The sequence below is a fragment of the Pseudopipra pipra genome, chromosome 11 (genome assembly GCF_036250125.1).
Source record: "Pseudopipra pipra isolate bDixPip1 chromosome 11, bDixPip1.hap1, whole genome shotgun sequence".
Classification (NCBI taxonomy): domain Eukaryota; kingdom Metazoa; phylum Chordata; class Aves; order Passeriformes; family Pipridae; genus Pseudopipra; species Pseudopipra pipra.
Genome location: NC_087559.1, coordinates 7,414,710 through 7,429,506, shown reverse-complemented (window position 1 = coordinate 7,429,506; position 14,797 = coordinate 7,414,710). Strand labels below are relative to the sequence as shown.

General features: G+C 46.5%; 1 protein-coding gene across 5 annotated transcripts in view; it reads left to right on the top strand.

The window, feature by feature from the left end:
* Positions 1–14,797, top strand: part of SYNPR (synaptoporin) — a 104,379-nt gene that overhangs the window by 56,736 nt on the left and 32,846 nt on the right. Inside the window, exon 1 of one of the 5 annotated variants that reach the window (XM_064667311.1) lies at positions 3,875–4,075. The exons of the other annotated variants lie outside the window; for them this stretch is intronic. Coding sequence (XP_064523381.1) covers positions 4,052–4,075 — 24 coding nt within the window. The 5' untranslated portion in view covers positions 3,875–4,051. Of the gene's footprint in view, positions 1–3,874; positions 4,076–14,797 lie in introns of those variants that run through there. 5 annotated transcript variants of the gene reach the window in all.

Genomic DNA, 14,797 nt, shown 5'->3' with positions numbered 1-14,797 from the left:
TTCATTAGGAAATGTTCCATTTCCACAAGAAAAACAAATGGTTTCCAGTTATATATCTCAGACTTCGTTAATTTTCTGTCTTCCCAAATTTAAATAAAGATTGAGAGGGAAATGTTAAAATCTATGTTGGCAAACAGGCAGCCCGTCTTAATATTTCCTGTGCTGGTTGGTTGTTTGCAGCAGCAGCAGCTCCAGGTTGGCTGATTCTCCTCTCCCAGCTGGGCCTCCAGCCCCTCTCCCAGGCTCCAACCTGCTCACACGCTGCTGCTGCTGCCTTAATTGATGCTTTCTCTGCAGCACAGGTGGGATGGAGGCTTTGATATTATTAATTAGCTCCTCCAAATGTGGAGTGGGCACAGATGTAGTAGCATGGCCCAAAGAGCCTGCAGTGGTGCTGCTGCTCCTGCCTTCACCTGGCCAGGGTGAAAGTGGGTGCAATGCACCCTTGGGCAGAGCTGAGGACCGTGATGTGGAAAATCTCCAGCTCAGATCCTCCATGACTAAACCAATGAAACTTCATCTCCACCATGCAGTGCATGATTTTATAGGCATCTGTAAATCTGCACACACACACATGCAGGCATGAACAGGGCTCCTGGGGTAATATGAGCAAGCACGTTAAGAGTAAAGCAACAGAGCAATGAGAGGGTCTAAGTGTAACCAGTGCCTTTGGGCTTCTGCTGTGTGGGCTCTGGGAACCCTGTGCTGGGCTTGGGATGGTGAGAAGAAAGAGCAAATCGGGGTGAGAGGCCAGATATTAGGAAAAGTTTCTTCACTGAAAGGATGGTCAAGCATTGGAATAGGCTGCCCAGGGAAGTGGTGGAATCACCATTGCTGGAAGTGTTCAACAGGCACATATGTGCTGCTTAGAGACATGGTTTAGTCGTGGACTTCACAGTGCAGTGTTAACAGTTGGACTCAGTGATCTTAGAGGTCTTTCCTAACCTTAATGGTTCTATGATTCTGTGCTGTCCTCCTGCAGATGCCTCCCCTGAGTCCTGCTGTACCTGGGGAGAAGTCTCTCCCCAGGCTGCAGCCCTCCCTGTTACTGGTGTCACTGCATCCCTTTTAGCTGCATTGGCCATGAACCTCACACGAGCAGTGATTAAATCTCTTGAGACCCAAAGGTCATGTAGCAAAGCTGATGGAAATCTGCTGGATGTGTACTGCTTTTCAGTAGTATCTGAAGTATTTTGGGGCTTAAATCCCAAGAAATTTTTAGTTTCCTTTGAAACTCTCAACTCAAAAATCAAAAGTGGAAAGCTCTGATACAGCAGAGACGTGGCATAGCACTGGCAGCAGTTCTTTCTGTGCTTAGTGATGCCAGATGCCCCATCCAGTACTTCAGATGAATTTTTGAAAAGGAATGTAATAAAGCTGGGGAAAGGACCAGCCTGCAGTGCTGCAGGGTCTGCCACAGCCCGATAAGTGTTTTGCCTTGTCAGCAAACACTGACATGTCCACTTTCATGTTAGACCAGATCCACAGCATTCGTGGTATATCACTGACTTGGGAAAAAAAAAGCAGGCTTTGTTTTCTGTGTGCCGTGGAGTCCATGTTGCAGCATTATTTGGAAGAGGTGACAGGCCATTGTCTGCTGCAACCCATCATGCTCTGGCTAAAGCTGCATCCTGTACCCAAACATCCCACACAGGTGACCAAGTGGGCACATGTTTTAGAGGATGGAAAAATGGCAGCTCTCAGCTCTGCAAAACTGTCTTAATGTATGTTTTTTAAAGTTTCCAGAAGACTTCAGTGAGTGTAAGTAACAGCAGTTGTTAGCTGTGGGAAGGGAAAATAAAATTATCTCACTGGAAAATTATACGAGAGGTGTTTGCATTTCACTTACTGTCACACCTTGCATCAAGAGGCTGGTCACCATGAGATACAGCGCATTTGAGTGCCAGCTGGAGAGCTGAATGCAATGAAGAAGGCCAGGAGCAATGATATGTATCATCTGGGGAGCTGAGGCAGGCTGAGCATCCTCCTGCCATCCTCCGTCAATGTGTGGGAGCAACCCAGGCACCCGCAGGCTGGAGAAGAGTTCCCAGGGGTTGTGGGAGAACCAGCATCACCCCTTGTGCTGATGCAGTGGGTGGTAAGTTTTGTGTGGTCCTTGGTCATCTTGCTCATGTGCAGCGTGAGCGTCACTGCAGAGTGCAGCTCCTGCAGTGATAAGGCATCAAAGGGCTGCTCACGGTGTAGGGGGAGGCAAGTACTGCCCAGCTCTGCAGACCAGAGTTGCTGTGCAGTTTAACCTTCATGGATGGGACTCAGGCAGCGTGCAGATAGCTGGTGAACGTTTTCATGTGTGTTAAAATGCACCACGCAGCAGAGCAGTGCTTCATCCTGGAGAACTCTCTGAGCATCGCAGTGTCTCCTCGTTACAGCATCAGCCAGCATCAGGCTGTATCTGTTGGAAACACAGGGCCACATCGTCAGCAGTGACATCTGTCAGCCTGGCAGTGTGGCTCCTGCTTGTGGGAAAGGGGCCTGGAGTACTGTGCTCATAAAGAGCTGTCAGAGCCCCCTCTGCCTGGATTGTGCTAGAAGTGCCAGCCCCCAACACATGAACTGAATTATCAGATTAATTCAGCCTCCTTGGTTTTGTCTTCAGGATTTTCCCTGTGAATTCCAGCACTTCTTGTACAACATAAATCCGAAACTGCTGGAGAGAAGTAATTGTACTCCAATTTTGCTGCGCAGAGAACTGTTGTCACCCTGCAGGTGTTTCTGTATACCAGCATGTAACTTCTGTCTCCAAATAAAAGGGAACGTTTACCTTATGTCTCAGCCATTAACTCACATGTATTTGAAAATATTTGATGCCATGTGTAGAAAAGAGGGCAAAACAATGATCAGTAAACATCACAGTGGTGGTGGGGCAAAGGTAAGGCTCTGCTGAGAGAGACCTGTGAATCCATTCCTGCCCTTAATGTGCTGATATCCTGAATGCAGAGCTGAGACCATGAGACTGGCCTGAAACCCCTCTCATGAGGAGGTTTGCTGTGACAGTATGTGATGTTTGTGTCTGTGTGTAGCTGCTGGGAGGAGCAAATGTGGCACCTTCCCGAAGAAGTGATGTGTGTTTGCCACGGACGTGTCCTATGAGCAAACAGGTACCTGTGTGTCGAGGCAATGAGCTTATCCCCTGCTACCTCCTCCTTCTTCCAACACACATGGGGCACAGCAGAACTTTTGTTTGGGTGGGTTAATAGCACAAAAATTTTCCCTTTTGGTGCAAAGGAACCCATGGGTTTCCCGTAGCTTTTCTCTGATACGCAAAAAGGGATGAAAGCCCAGATTCCATGAGGGCACTCTGAAGGTCTGTTCCTGTGCAAGCACAGGCAGAGCTCAGTACAAATGAAAGTATGGGAGACCTAGGAGGTCTTTTCCCCCGTCTGGATGGGCTTCTTGCTGCAGCTGCAGGGTGGCTGCCTGAGGTGCAGTGAAAGACATCTCAAAATGTAACAGAGTCCAAACAGCCCCCAAACCCCACAGTGGAGCAGCACTGCTCTGGTGACAGTCTGAAAGTGGCAGCGTTTTGGAAGGTCTTCAAGCTTAGTTCAACTTTAGCCCAGAATTGTGAACTGTTTCTTTTCTAAGGATTGAAGTGATGCTGCATTAGCAGTGGATGGAAAGGGGCTGCACCTCCCAGCCCACCCTGGTGGTACCTGCACCACAGCGAAGCAATCAGCCCCTCACCGAGGGGAAAGTATTTGCTTTCTCTACTTAGGCTGTATGTAGTCAGTGTCTAATAATATGAGCATTTTGCCATCCCTCTGCAAACAAGGCTGAGGCTGCTGCCTGATTGGTATATCATCTCACTTTCTCTCAGCATTGATTTTCTTGCTCTCCTTATTTGCTTCATAAAAAGCGAGGCAAGGAGCTGGTGCTTGCTTGCTCCCTCTCCCTCCCTCCCTCCCTCCCTCTCTCTCTCTCTCTCTCTCTCTCTCTCCTGTGAGAAGCTTTTGGGAGCCTTTATTTTTAGTATGAGAGAAACCTTGCTTTATTTCAGGAGAAGCAAGTTGGATTATAGATCCTTTTGTAAATGTGTATGGTGATATTTGCTCCGGTAAGTTATATGCATCTCTATTTATTTGTGTAACTGTACTGGTTGGGGGAAAAGTGGGGTTTTTCAGGAATTGTGAAGCCCACAAAATTGTTTTTAGGCTTGGTTTCTTTGTAGTCTCATGCTGAGCCAAACTGTTCCCTGGTTTTTAGATACGTTGAAATATTTTCAGTTTGTATTTTGCTTTCCAGAGGGGGATGCCTGCTTTGAAAACTTGTTTTGCACTTCATTTTACAGCAGACAGTGGACAGTGATGATTAAAGGGAAAAGAAATTCTGATTTATCGTGTTCCTTCCGACATTTTAAATCAAAGGTGCCTCCAAAATAATGCAGCAATATTTGATACAAAAAAAAATCAGTAAGAGCTATTTAATATTGATCAAGCTGAAGTATGAAATCTGACTGCCTATTACCTTAGAAAGATCAATCTAAAGTATGACAGGTTGGCAGCAACATGCTTCTCATCGAAATGTGTTAATGAAATAACGAAAAATCTTTAATTAAGAAAATAGTTTGCTTTTCAGAGTGTAACATCATTAATACAGGTCAATAGACTGTTGCTCTGACTTTTGGTGCCCTGCCTTTGCTTTGTACAGCTCAGCAGCCTCATTCCTCAGCCCTCTTGGCTAACTTGGAGACCTCTTTGTTACCTGTGAATAACAGCGAGGTGCAGTTATTTATCTCTCCCCGTCACAGCTCCTGGTGAGCTTTCCAGGCAGCACAAGTCAGTGACTGCAATAGTAGGCTGAGGAAAGAAAGATATATAGCTGTAATACTTTCAGACTACATAATACTTGAATTTGCAGCATTATATTGATTAATTTATTGGCACTTTAATTCTTTCATACTTGAATCACGTCCATGGGAGTCGATCGCTTTGGTTTTTCAGAAGTCTTTAAGAACTCCAGCTGTAGCATAAGCTGGAGCTGCTGTGAGAACATGCTTGAGTGTGTATCTGCACAGAAAATCAACAGATTAGACCCAGAGTAATCTGCTACCCTCATGATACAAGGGTACACTAATAGGTATATGAAGTGTACTTGAATAAGATATTAGAAGTCTGTAACTGAGTTTATTAAACCCACAGGAGAGGGTAAGGATATTGTGTCTGCCAGCCCGAGCTAAACTCTACCAGAGAGAAATTTCAGATTGGCAATAACTGCTTAGTCATTTTAAGCTGCTTTTGGACTAGTTTAATTGTTCCTTTTTTTTTTTTTTTTGATGTATTAGTTGCACTTGCCTTCTCACCTGCCTAAAGAGCAGCTGATGGGAATATTTGGTGGTGTGCCCCTCAGCAGTGGGCTCATGAGCTCCTCTGCGTCTGTGCCCTGGCTGGGGTGAGCCAGTGCCAGTGCACAGCATCCCACAGGGAGCCAACTGGGCACAGGGCATTCCACAGGCGAGCCCATGCACTTGGTTCCTGAAAATGTAGTTAGTAAGCACTCAGTGCAGTGGCTTTCTGGTGTTTGCACGATTGCTGTTTCGTAAGGACCATGTATATTTAGACCAGCTGTGTAGCTTGAATGCATGTGCTTGGCACAGCGTCAGAAAACATGGTACATAAAATGTGCTGTGTGCCACAGTGTTAGAGAACATGGCACAAAACAATAATTGCCTTTTTCACAGTCATTTAACTCCTCAGGTGTGGAGGGCATGGGTGTCTGAGCAGTGCACGTCTCACTTTCTAAGCATACTCCCTCTTGCCTGAGGACAGCATTGAGCATTTCTGACTTTGCTAAGCCCTGGTATCTGGCTCAGTGCAGTGTCCTCCAGGTGAGCAGGGTGATGGTCAAAGAGCACGTTTGGGTGACCCTGGAGGGGACAGGGCTGGGTAATGTGAACTGAAGAGCATAATTCCTGCTCCAATCCCACAAAACCAAGGGCCTAGGGTTTTTCGTGGCACATAACTCATCATAGCAGGGGTGCCAGACTGCCCTGAAGCCAGGTTGTGGCTTATTAGGGAAAACAGTTGATCTCATCCTAGTAGCTTTAAAGCAGGAAAGGTGGCCTGGGATGGCTTGTTTGATTGCAGGCAGGGGCAAGTGTCACCCCTGTCCCTGAGGGCAGGTCTCCAGCAGCCAAGGGATTGTGAGGCACAAAGTGAAAATGTGGCTAAGTCCGTTGCTTTCAAGACTTTCCCTTGGCTTTTGGCTGAGGAGAAATGATCCCTTCAGCCCTACATGCTATCTCTACAGGGTATGGGGAGACAAACTCAGGGAGACAAGCCAAGCCTCGTGTTGTTCATACAGAAGTCTTCAGTGTTTTCCATCTGTGGCCTTTTGCCCATCCTAGCGTTACAATGTGCGCTGCTCCTTCATCTCCAGTTACTTGGTGGTAGCAGGTCTGGGGGCAGCTGCTCCCCGGGCCAGTACCCTCAATCACCACTTACCTCTCAGACCTTGGAGCAGCCTCCATCACCTCCCCAGGAGTGTGATATCCACTCTGCAAGATGACTTCAGGCTGATGTGCAAACCAGGGCTTGGTGCGTCTGCAGGTTCACATCATTGTGCTTTGCAAGCCTTGTGGCTAAAAACATGAGATTTGTGCCAGTGGGATAGAGGAGTCACCATCCCCTTCTAGCAGGTGCATCAGGGTTTGGAAGTGGTTTGAAGCATTATTTTAGGGGTGTCTGGATTCTGGGAGCTTCATTTCCTTTGAGACCTGTCTTCTTGGCTGCTCCTCTAGCAGCTCAAACAGTTCCTAGAGAAATTCCTTAAACTCTTACAGAAATTGATTTCTTAAATATCTGGCTCCTCCTGAATGCCAGATACGCTTTTTTTAGCCAAGTCCTTGGAAGACTTAATGAGTGTTTTCCTCACCTCTGTTAATCCTTTTCAGATCAATGGACACTCTACAGGGGGAAAGGTATTTGTGTTGATATTGGATAGCAGCTGCCTGTCATTGCTGGTGATGGCAGGTGGTATTTTATTCTTCATGTCACTCTTGATTAAGAGTTCTGGTACAATTATATGACCGTTTTTTCCAGGGAATATTTTCCTGTACGTAGGATGGCAGATGGCAATTTGACCTGGAATTTGGTTTTCCCTGGTTTGGCTTTCGGGCTCTCTTTCCCTTGGCAAGCTGAACACAAATTGTTTCAAACAGTCATACCCTAGTGAATTCAGCACATTTGTGTGTGGTGGGCTGGGAGCTCAGCCCAGCTAGTCTGAGCAGAACTGGGGTCTCAGGGCTCCTCCTGAGCTTTGCCCGTGCAGGTATGGGATGCAGGCATGTGGGAGGAGAGCCATGGGTTGGGCACAGGTAAGAGCCACATCCCCATTCAGCACATCCCTGTTCCTTCATCCAGAGCTGGCGTGGGCAGCCTGGTGTAAGATGAAGAGATGAAGCTGCTGCCTGCCAGCACAGCACACGCGTGTCCGTACACAGGAGGCAGGGCTGCTACAGAGCCCAGGAGAGATCCGGCTCCTCAGCAGTGCATGTGGTGGCACAGTGCCAGCCCTGAAGAAGCTGGAAGGGCCTGTTGGTGTGTCTGGGCTGCAGGCAGGGTTGGGGGGACATACACCCTTCCCAGGCTCTCAGGGGCAGTGAGAGCAGAACTGTGGAGCTTGCTCAGCCTTTATTTAATTCAGTGTCCAGTGCAGATGGAGGGTCTGGCTCTGCCTTAGTTTGCAGTTGTGACCAAAGGGCTGCTTAGAGCCATTGAACCTTCAGTGAAACTCCTTGGTAAATGAGATCTGGGGCCAGGGATGTGATGATACTGTGAAACTACAGCTGTCATGTACAACCTCTTATTTTTGGAGGAGAAAAGAAAAAAGGCAAGGAAAGAAAAGAAAATGAGAAAGATGTGCTAAGCCCTTCTGTAGAGACAGAGGAAGAGACAGGTGAACAGCATGGAGCATCTGCAGTGCTGTGCCTTCCCTCTCCTCTCCAGACTGCGGGGTGGGTGCCAGGGCTGTCTGTCCGTCCGTCCGTGCACGGGCTGTCTGGGTGGAGGAGCTCTGCACCACCTGAACGGCTGAACAGCAGCTCATCTGTCACCGAAATTCCCTGGCGCCGTGGCAAAGCAAATATGCTGCAGCAGGCTGTAAAGCTGTAAACATATGGGCACTAACAACAGATTAAGTGAGTGATTTAGTCAAAGGGGCTTGGTAGATTACCATAAAATGTATCTTAATTAGAAAAGCAATCAAACTTGCACGGAGTCAATAAGGATGAAACATCCCTGTTGGCAAGAGTGAGTACTCTGTCCCCCATGCCAAGGGACGGGGATGGGCAGTGGATGTAGCTCATACCCACTTTAGGGGGTTTGCTGGGGTTTCCCCAATCCAGCTATGGGCAGAGGCTGCCCTCATGCTGAATTATTTGTACTTTGACCCATGAAACCATCCTGTGAGCTGCTCAGAATGAGACTGATGGTGGACTCAGATTCTTTTAACAGCATTAACAAACCAGAAACTGCTGAAGGTGAAAGAAGAGAGCATTTGCACATTTTCCTTAAAACCCTGTACATTTACCCAAAGGTATATTTGAGTGTTTGCCGTGTATAGCACAGCTAGTCCCAGATAAAGGATTGGGGCTTCTAAGTGCTACCATAACACAAATAATTAATAAGTCTATCTCCCTTGCTGTGTTCTTATCTTTTCAGTGAGCATGGCCATAATTAGCTTTCACCTGATTCTGAGTTTATAGCATGTTCAATTGCTTTTTCCATTCTGCTTGTGTTTTCTTTCCTTCCTTATTTTAGTGGTCCTGGCTTTATTCCATAGGCCTGAATCTACTGATTTAAAAAAAAAAAAAAAGCTGGATAATCATCTCCAGCAGTGCAGATGTAAAGATTGCAATAGCCAAAAATATATTGATGCATTAGTGGTTTTATACAAGTGCCTGCTTTTCTCCTGGGGTCTGGAAGGATTTGAAGTATGTTGGGAAGTGGCACAGAAGATGTGGAGCAGCTGCTAAGAGTTGAGAGAAAGGGAAGGATGACTGGTTGTCTCAGAATTAAGTATTTTGAACCATGAAGGAAATGGAGAACATTCAGGTGAGATTTTTGGAAAGTTTTTTTCTTTTTGTGTTTAGAAGCAGATATGGGTGCAGATTTCAGGGAGTGTGAATGAAAATGGAAAAAAAAAGACAGGCAAGAGGTGTGGAGCAGCACAGTAAGGGGAAGAGTGTAGAGGAAAGAGAACAACTTAAGGTATCCGGATGAAGTGTGTCAGGAGCTAGTGAGATAGAGAACATTTTTATTTCAATTTAAGGACACTGTTATTAGCATTTCCTAAATATGTTTGTGTTTAGGTGTTGCTTTTTATGATTACATGTGGGAAGGAGAGCACTGCCATCTCTGGGGACAGAGTATAATAGGAGTGGTGGAAAAGAAGAGGAGAGGGAGGTTTTAATTTTAAAAATGTTTCTTGCTCAAAATGTTCCCTGTGAATTCCCAGAGCTCAGCAAAGCAAATGTTCATTTATAGCCCATCATCTTAATTATTAAAAAATAAATTATTTTTACCATGTGGGCTGATATTTAGCCAGGAGCAAATTCTTATTCCAGCCTTTTGCGCAGGGGTGGGTGTCGAGGTCAAAGTCATCTCCCATGGAATTTTCCATCCAAAACTGGTTTGAGATGAGGCCATGTGGCCCATGTTTGGGTCCCACATGCATGGGATACTCTGGTATGGAGGGCTCAAACCATGTTCCAGTGTAAATGGTATCATGGTGAGGCTGGGTCTGGAGCAAGAAGGTAATATCTGTAAAGGTCAGGCTACTGAGGGACACTCTTAATGGACATCAGTGGCCAGGGCTGGGTGGTCCCTGGAGGGCTTTGCAGACATACTGCCTAGAAAACCAGATGTGCTTTTCCAAGAGCAAAGCCTTGTTCCCAGTGGTCCTGCTTGTACAGGTGTTGTGGGACTGAAAAAGAAGGAAAAAAGGGCCAGACATGAACTGAAATAGGGCTGCTGGGTGTGTGAGAAGGGATTGGAGGCTCCAGTGCTTAGCAATTTGAAAGCACTCTCAAATCCTCATGGGGGAAAAGCTGTTGCGCCGGATTACTAATCCCAAGGGCTTTATGGATTCCTTCCCAAGCTAAATAATTTTCACCCATTTCCTTAAATCTGTTTGAGAAAGGAGACAGAGCTGGTGCAAGTGTATGGGCGTCGGGTGAAGAGGCAGCAGATGACACCAGAGAGCTACACGGCAGCCCAGGGAGCTGAGAGGAAGCTACTAATGGCCTCTGATGAGCACGGACGTGATAATAATGAGGTTAATGCCCTTTCATTCACCCAGAAACATCTTCAAGAACGTATAATCCCAACTGGTCAATGGGCAATCATTAGGTCATAAATAATACAGCATGATTGAAGGACAGGAGCCTTTCCTGTAATAATCATTTTCCGTGGGTGCTGACCCAGGGACGGTTTGGTTGCAGCCCCCACCTTGTGCCACAGTGTGGGGACCCAGCTGTCGGAGCATTTTCTGGTCAGAGGAGTGTTCCAGCCTCTCAGTTCCGCTGTGTGCATCTGTCACCAGAGCAGAAAAATTCTCCTCTGGAGCCCAGGTCTACCAAGTAGTGCTGGGAAAGGAGCTAAAGCTAATGGAAAGAAAAAAGACACAAATTAGGTGAGGAAGCAGTCCCAGCAGCCATCAGAGAGTGTTGCCAGGGGACTCGACCCACCCGGTGGTGCCTGGTGGTGATGCTGGGAGAGCTGGGGATGGGGCTGGTCTCTCCAGCTAGGAGACGTGCCTTGTCCCAGCCCCAACCCAGGGCTGATAGTGTGTGCACTATGTACAACACTGCTTTTGCAAGCTGGGTTTGTGGTCCCCTGCCACCCAGTGCTGCAGGGTATGGTGTAGTCTTGGTTGTCCCCGAGCCCCTGTGGCTTTATCAATCATCAGGGACTTAGCGACATTAAGTTCGCGGGCACTTTCTCTTCACAGAATGCTTCCTGTGTGTGGATGTCACTCAACCGTAATGTAAATCCCTGTGATTATTAGAGGGAGTAAATCCTACTTAGTAATAACTTGGATTGTGCTCTCTATGCATTTATATTACATCATTGGCCATTTTAAACCCATATGCTTTTAAACCCACCAGCAAACAGGGAAACAAGCAGCCATCCAACCTTTTTTATTTTATAATTAAATGTTTACACTTGTTACACAATAAATCCCATATAATCATGCTGTAAAGTCTGCACAAACCCTATGTTTTCAGGAGGAAGCAGGAACAGAGTTACATTTATTCATTAACCTGACTGTTTGCTAGGTTGTTGCACATTACCTGTTATTAAAATAAGAATTAACATGACCTGTTAGAAAACCTCTCCTTTACCTCACCATGGCTTTCCTTGGTTTTGCCCATGGTGATCACATCTGGTTGATGCCCAAGCAGCTCATGAGACAGTGTGGGCATGTGGGGGGACAGCTGGCATGGTCGAGAGGAAGGGGGCACAGCCCAGGAGTGGCTGCTCTCCTGGACTCTGGGCACCTGTGATGCTCTAGGCACTGTCACAATGTGGATCCTCATAGAGACCACCATAGTTGTCATTTTTTGCTGTCTAGGACTAGAAAAGCTCTCAGGCCCAAAAAGGAGCACATGTCTCTGCTGCAGTGACATATGTCACAGCATGAGTCATTCAGGGATTATATGTGCATTTCTAAACATGTCTGTCCAACTTGTGCTCCCATGTCCTTAAAAGAAGGGGATACAAAGGGGGAGTTGTGGAGAGGAAGAGCCATAACTTCCAGGCTGTTCTGCAGAGGGGAAAAGGGCTGCAGGCTGTAGATACACCTGTGATATATCCCAAATGAGGCCACGTACACCAATTACTCCAGGTACTCCTAAACCCGTCTGCAGCACATATCCGTGTCTGTTGTTTCAGGGAAGACTTGTTGCCAATCTGTCAGTGTCCTTGTGCAGAAAGCAATTTATACAATAAATTAAAATAACCCTCAGGCCCTTGTAAATGTTTACCTCGAACCTTTGACTAATGGTTAGAGGGGCTAGGAGAGCTCAGCATCTCTGCCCCGCTTGTGTAAGTACCTTTCTCCCCCCTTTTTATTTCACTGAGTCCAAGAAGAGCTGCTCTAAATGTGTCTCTATTTTCTGGCTGTTAACTCTTCCATGCATGCTGCCAACCTTAGCATTAGCTTTCAACTGTGTGGCTGACCCATTAAATACTGGATGAAACACATCTCATCAGCTTGCATTACATTTTGAACTTAATAAATAGGAAAGGCATTACATAGATTCTGTCTGGCCATCTGGAGGAACAATGTTCTTTACCCCAACGAATGGCTATCTAATCCTCTCATATACAGTTGGGTTTTATTCTATTAAAATATAATGAGGAAAGACTACCATACCATTATGTGGTGGAGCTAAATGGGATTTTTAGAATAATCAATGGAAGATGAATAAAAAAGATAAAGGTTTTCTTCAAAGAAAAAGAGGGAAATCTGTCTCCTTGGGATTAAAGTATTGTGGAACCAAATTATTATAGCATGATCTTTACTCACTAAAAATGCCCCAGTTTCATTTCCATAAATCTTTCCATTAAAAATCAAATTAAGTATTTTGGCTTTTTTCATTTTAAAAATGCTAAGCATTAAGTGAAATGCTGTGCTTTAAACAGAGGATGCTGTGAGGTTCCTGCCTACCATGGGGTCAGGTCTTTCCATCCAGCCAGCAGCATCAAGGGCTGCTCTCTGCTGGTGCCCTAAAATGGCAAACAAGGGTTTACTGTTGCAATGCCCCAGCAAAGACCCCACAGCCATGTGAGGAAGTTGTAAAGCAGGTTGGTCTCTCCTCCAGGTGGGTGGCAGTGGCCTATGTGGTTCTTCACGCCTGAACTCTGGAGTTGGTCCCTCATCCCTGGGCTTTTCCCTCCGCACAGACCAGGTCTGGACAGGTGCAGGAGTGTTCTTAGCAATGCTGCTGTTTATTTATGAGGAGGGGACACCAAATCCCAGCAATTAGTGAAGTATTGCTTTAGGGTTTATTTCTCAGCAGGAGTAGAATATATTTCAGCTTTCTCCCTGTATAACTGTTGGAGGAAAATGACTCCTGCTAGTCATCGCCTCCCCCCCAGCACTGCGTCGGCTGCGATGCCATCCACCTCCAATTCATCAGCCAGTCAAGTTGATATAATTAGGAATTCCAAAGTCAATAATCTGATAATCTCCAGTGCACAAAGGCTTGTATGTAGGAGAAGTGATTCCAGGAAGTCTGCAGCTCAGATCCGTGCAGGAAAAATGCCAGATTTTAAAAAAGAAACAGGCAGAGACCTGGAGGAGAGAGTGCTTCCTAATCCTTCACTGGTGACATATTTTGGGCCATCAGCTCTGCAGTAAATGTTTCCCGTACAGTCATTTAGTGCCTTCGTACCTTCCCTTTACAGCCTTAATAATAATGTTCAATTACTGGTCTGCCCTATAAATAAATAATCTCAGTTTAACGAGACACTGCTGGGTGAGCGATGCCGGCTGAGGGGGGAAATCTCCAGAGCCCTCGGAGCGACGCGCTCCCTCCCCGCTCCATGCACGCCCTTGGCCACGGTGAGCAGCAGAAAGTGTAAAGCAGTAGAACATTTGGCAAGGGTTTTGCAGTCTCTTTATTATGGCAATATGGAGAAAGGGAAGTCTTACATCCAGAAATGATGCCAGGAAAATAGGTCTTTTTTTAAAACACTCTGAACATGTAAAATGACTAATAATAGAGTAGGCGTTTTGGATATTTCAGGTTGCTCTTTAAAAGTGTCAGGAGTTCCCCTTGGCTTTTCAGTGCTAGGGCAGGAGTAGGGGGCTGCGGGTAAGACCTCTCTGGGAAAGTGTCCAGCAGGTTCATTCCCATTTTCCTCCCTCAAGTACAAGGGAAAGCATCGGAGACCAACCCACATAGTGAACTATGCCCCTCACAGCTTGTTTTTGGCCACCACAGCTCCAGGCAAGACTGACACATTTTTTTTCAGATCTTGCCCTCCTGGAGGACTCACCGAGAAGCCCTCAGGCGGAGCAGGGTTCTCCCCTTTACAGTGGGATAGATTTGGGGTGCACCTTCAGCATGGCTCCATCTCATCTGCCAGCAAGCTGCCAAAGGCTGCTGCGCAGGGCAGACGTGCTCCCGGAAAAAGCAAGTGGTTTATATAGAAGTTTCATCAATTTTAAATGACAGCGTTATCTTCCTACCGGGACGTTTTAGCTGTAACATGTGCTACATAAGCCTTTTAACTCGCCTTGTCAGGAGTCATTCTGCCTTCTCCTGGTGTGCAGAGTGAGCCTGTCGCTCAGCAGGCGTTGAGGGGAATTGTCGGAAAGCCAAACACGGAGAAGCAATGGAAAATGATCCCATTTTTCCCTTCCACAGTGGGATGAGTGATGTCCAGGGTTGAGTGCTGAGATGCAACCAACTGTCTCATGCACAGCTGGGACGTTGGCTCCCTTAGGGCATTGCATGCCCTGAGTCCCTGGCCACCAGGGATGGCTGGGTTGGGAAACAAGGAGACCAGCCTTGAGTCTGGATAAATAACAGCACCTAAATACCAAATTAGAGGATCTGTTGCCATTGCGTTGAAGCCTGGCATTGGAAGAAAGGAGCTGATGCCATAAATCACATGATGAACCTTTCCCTGGCCTGCTCTGGTGTGAGAAGCATGTGCTTTGCTGGGTATTATATTGCTGTTTTTTTCTTAAAGTGCTAAGGAGCCAACTGAACTTTAAAACATGTTCATCTGATTTGCAGGGAAGGTTGTTTATTGTTCCACAATAT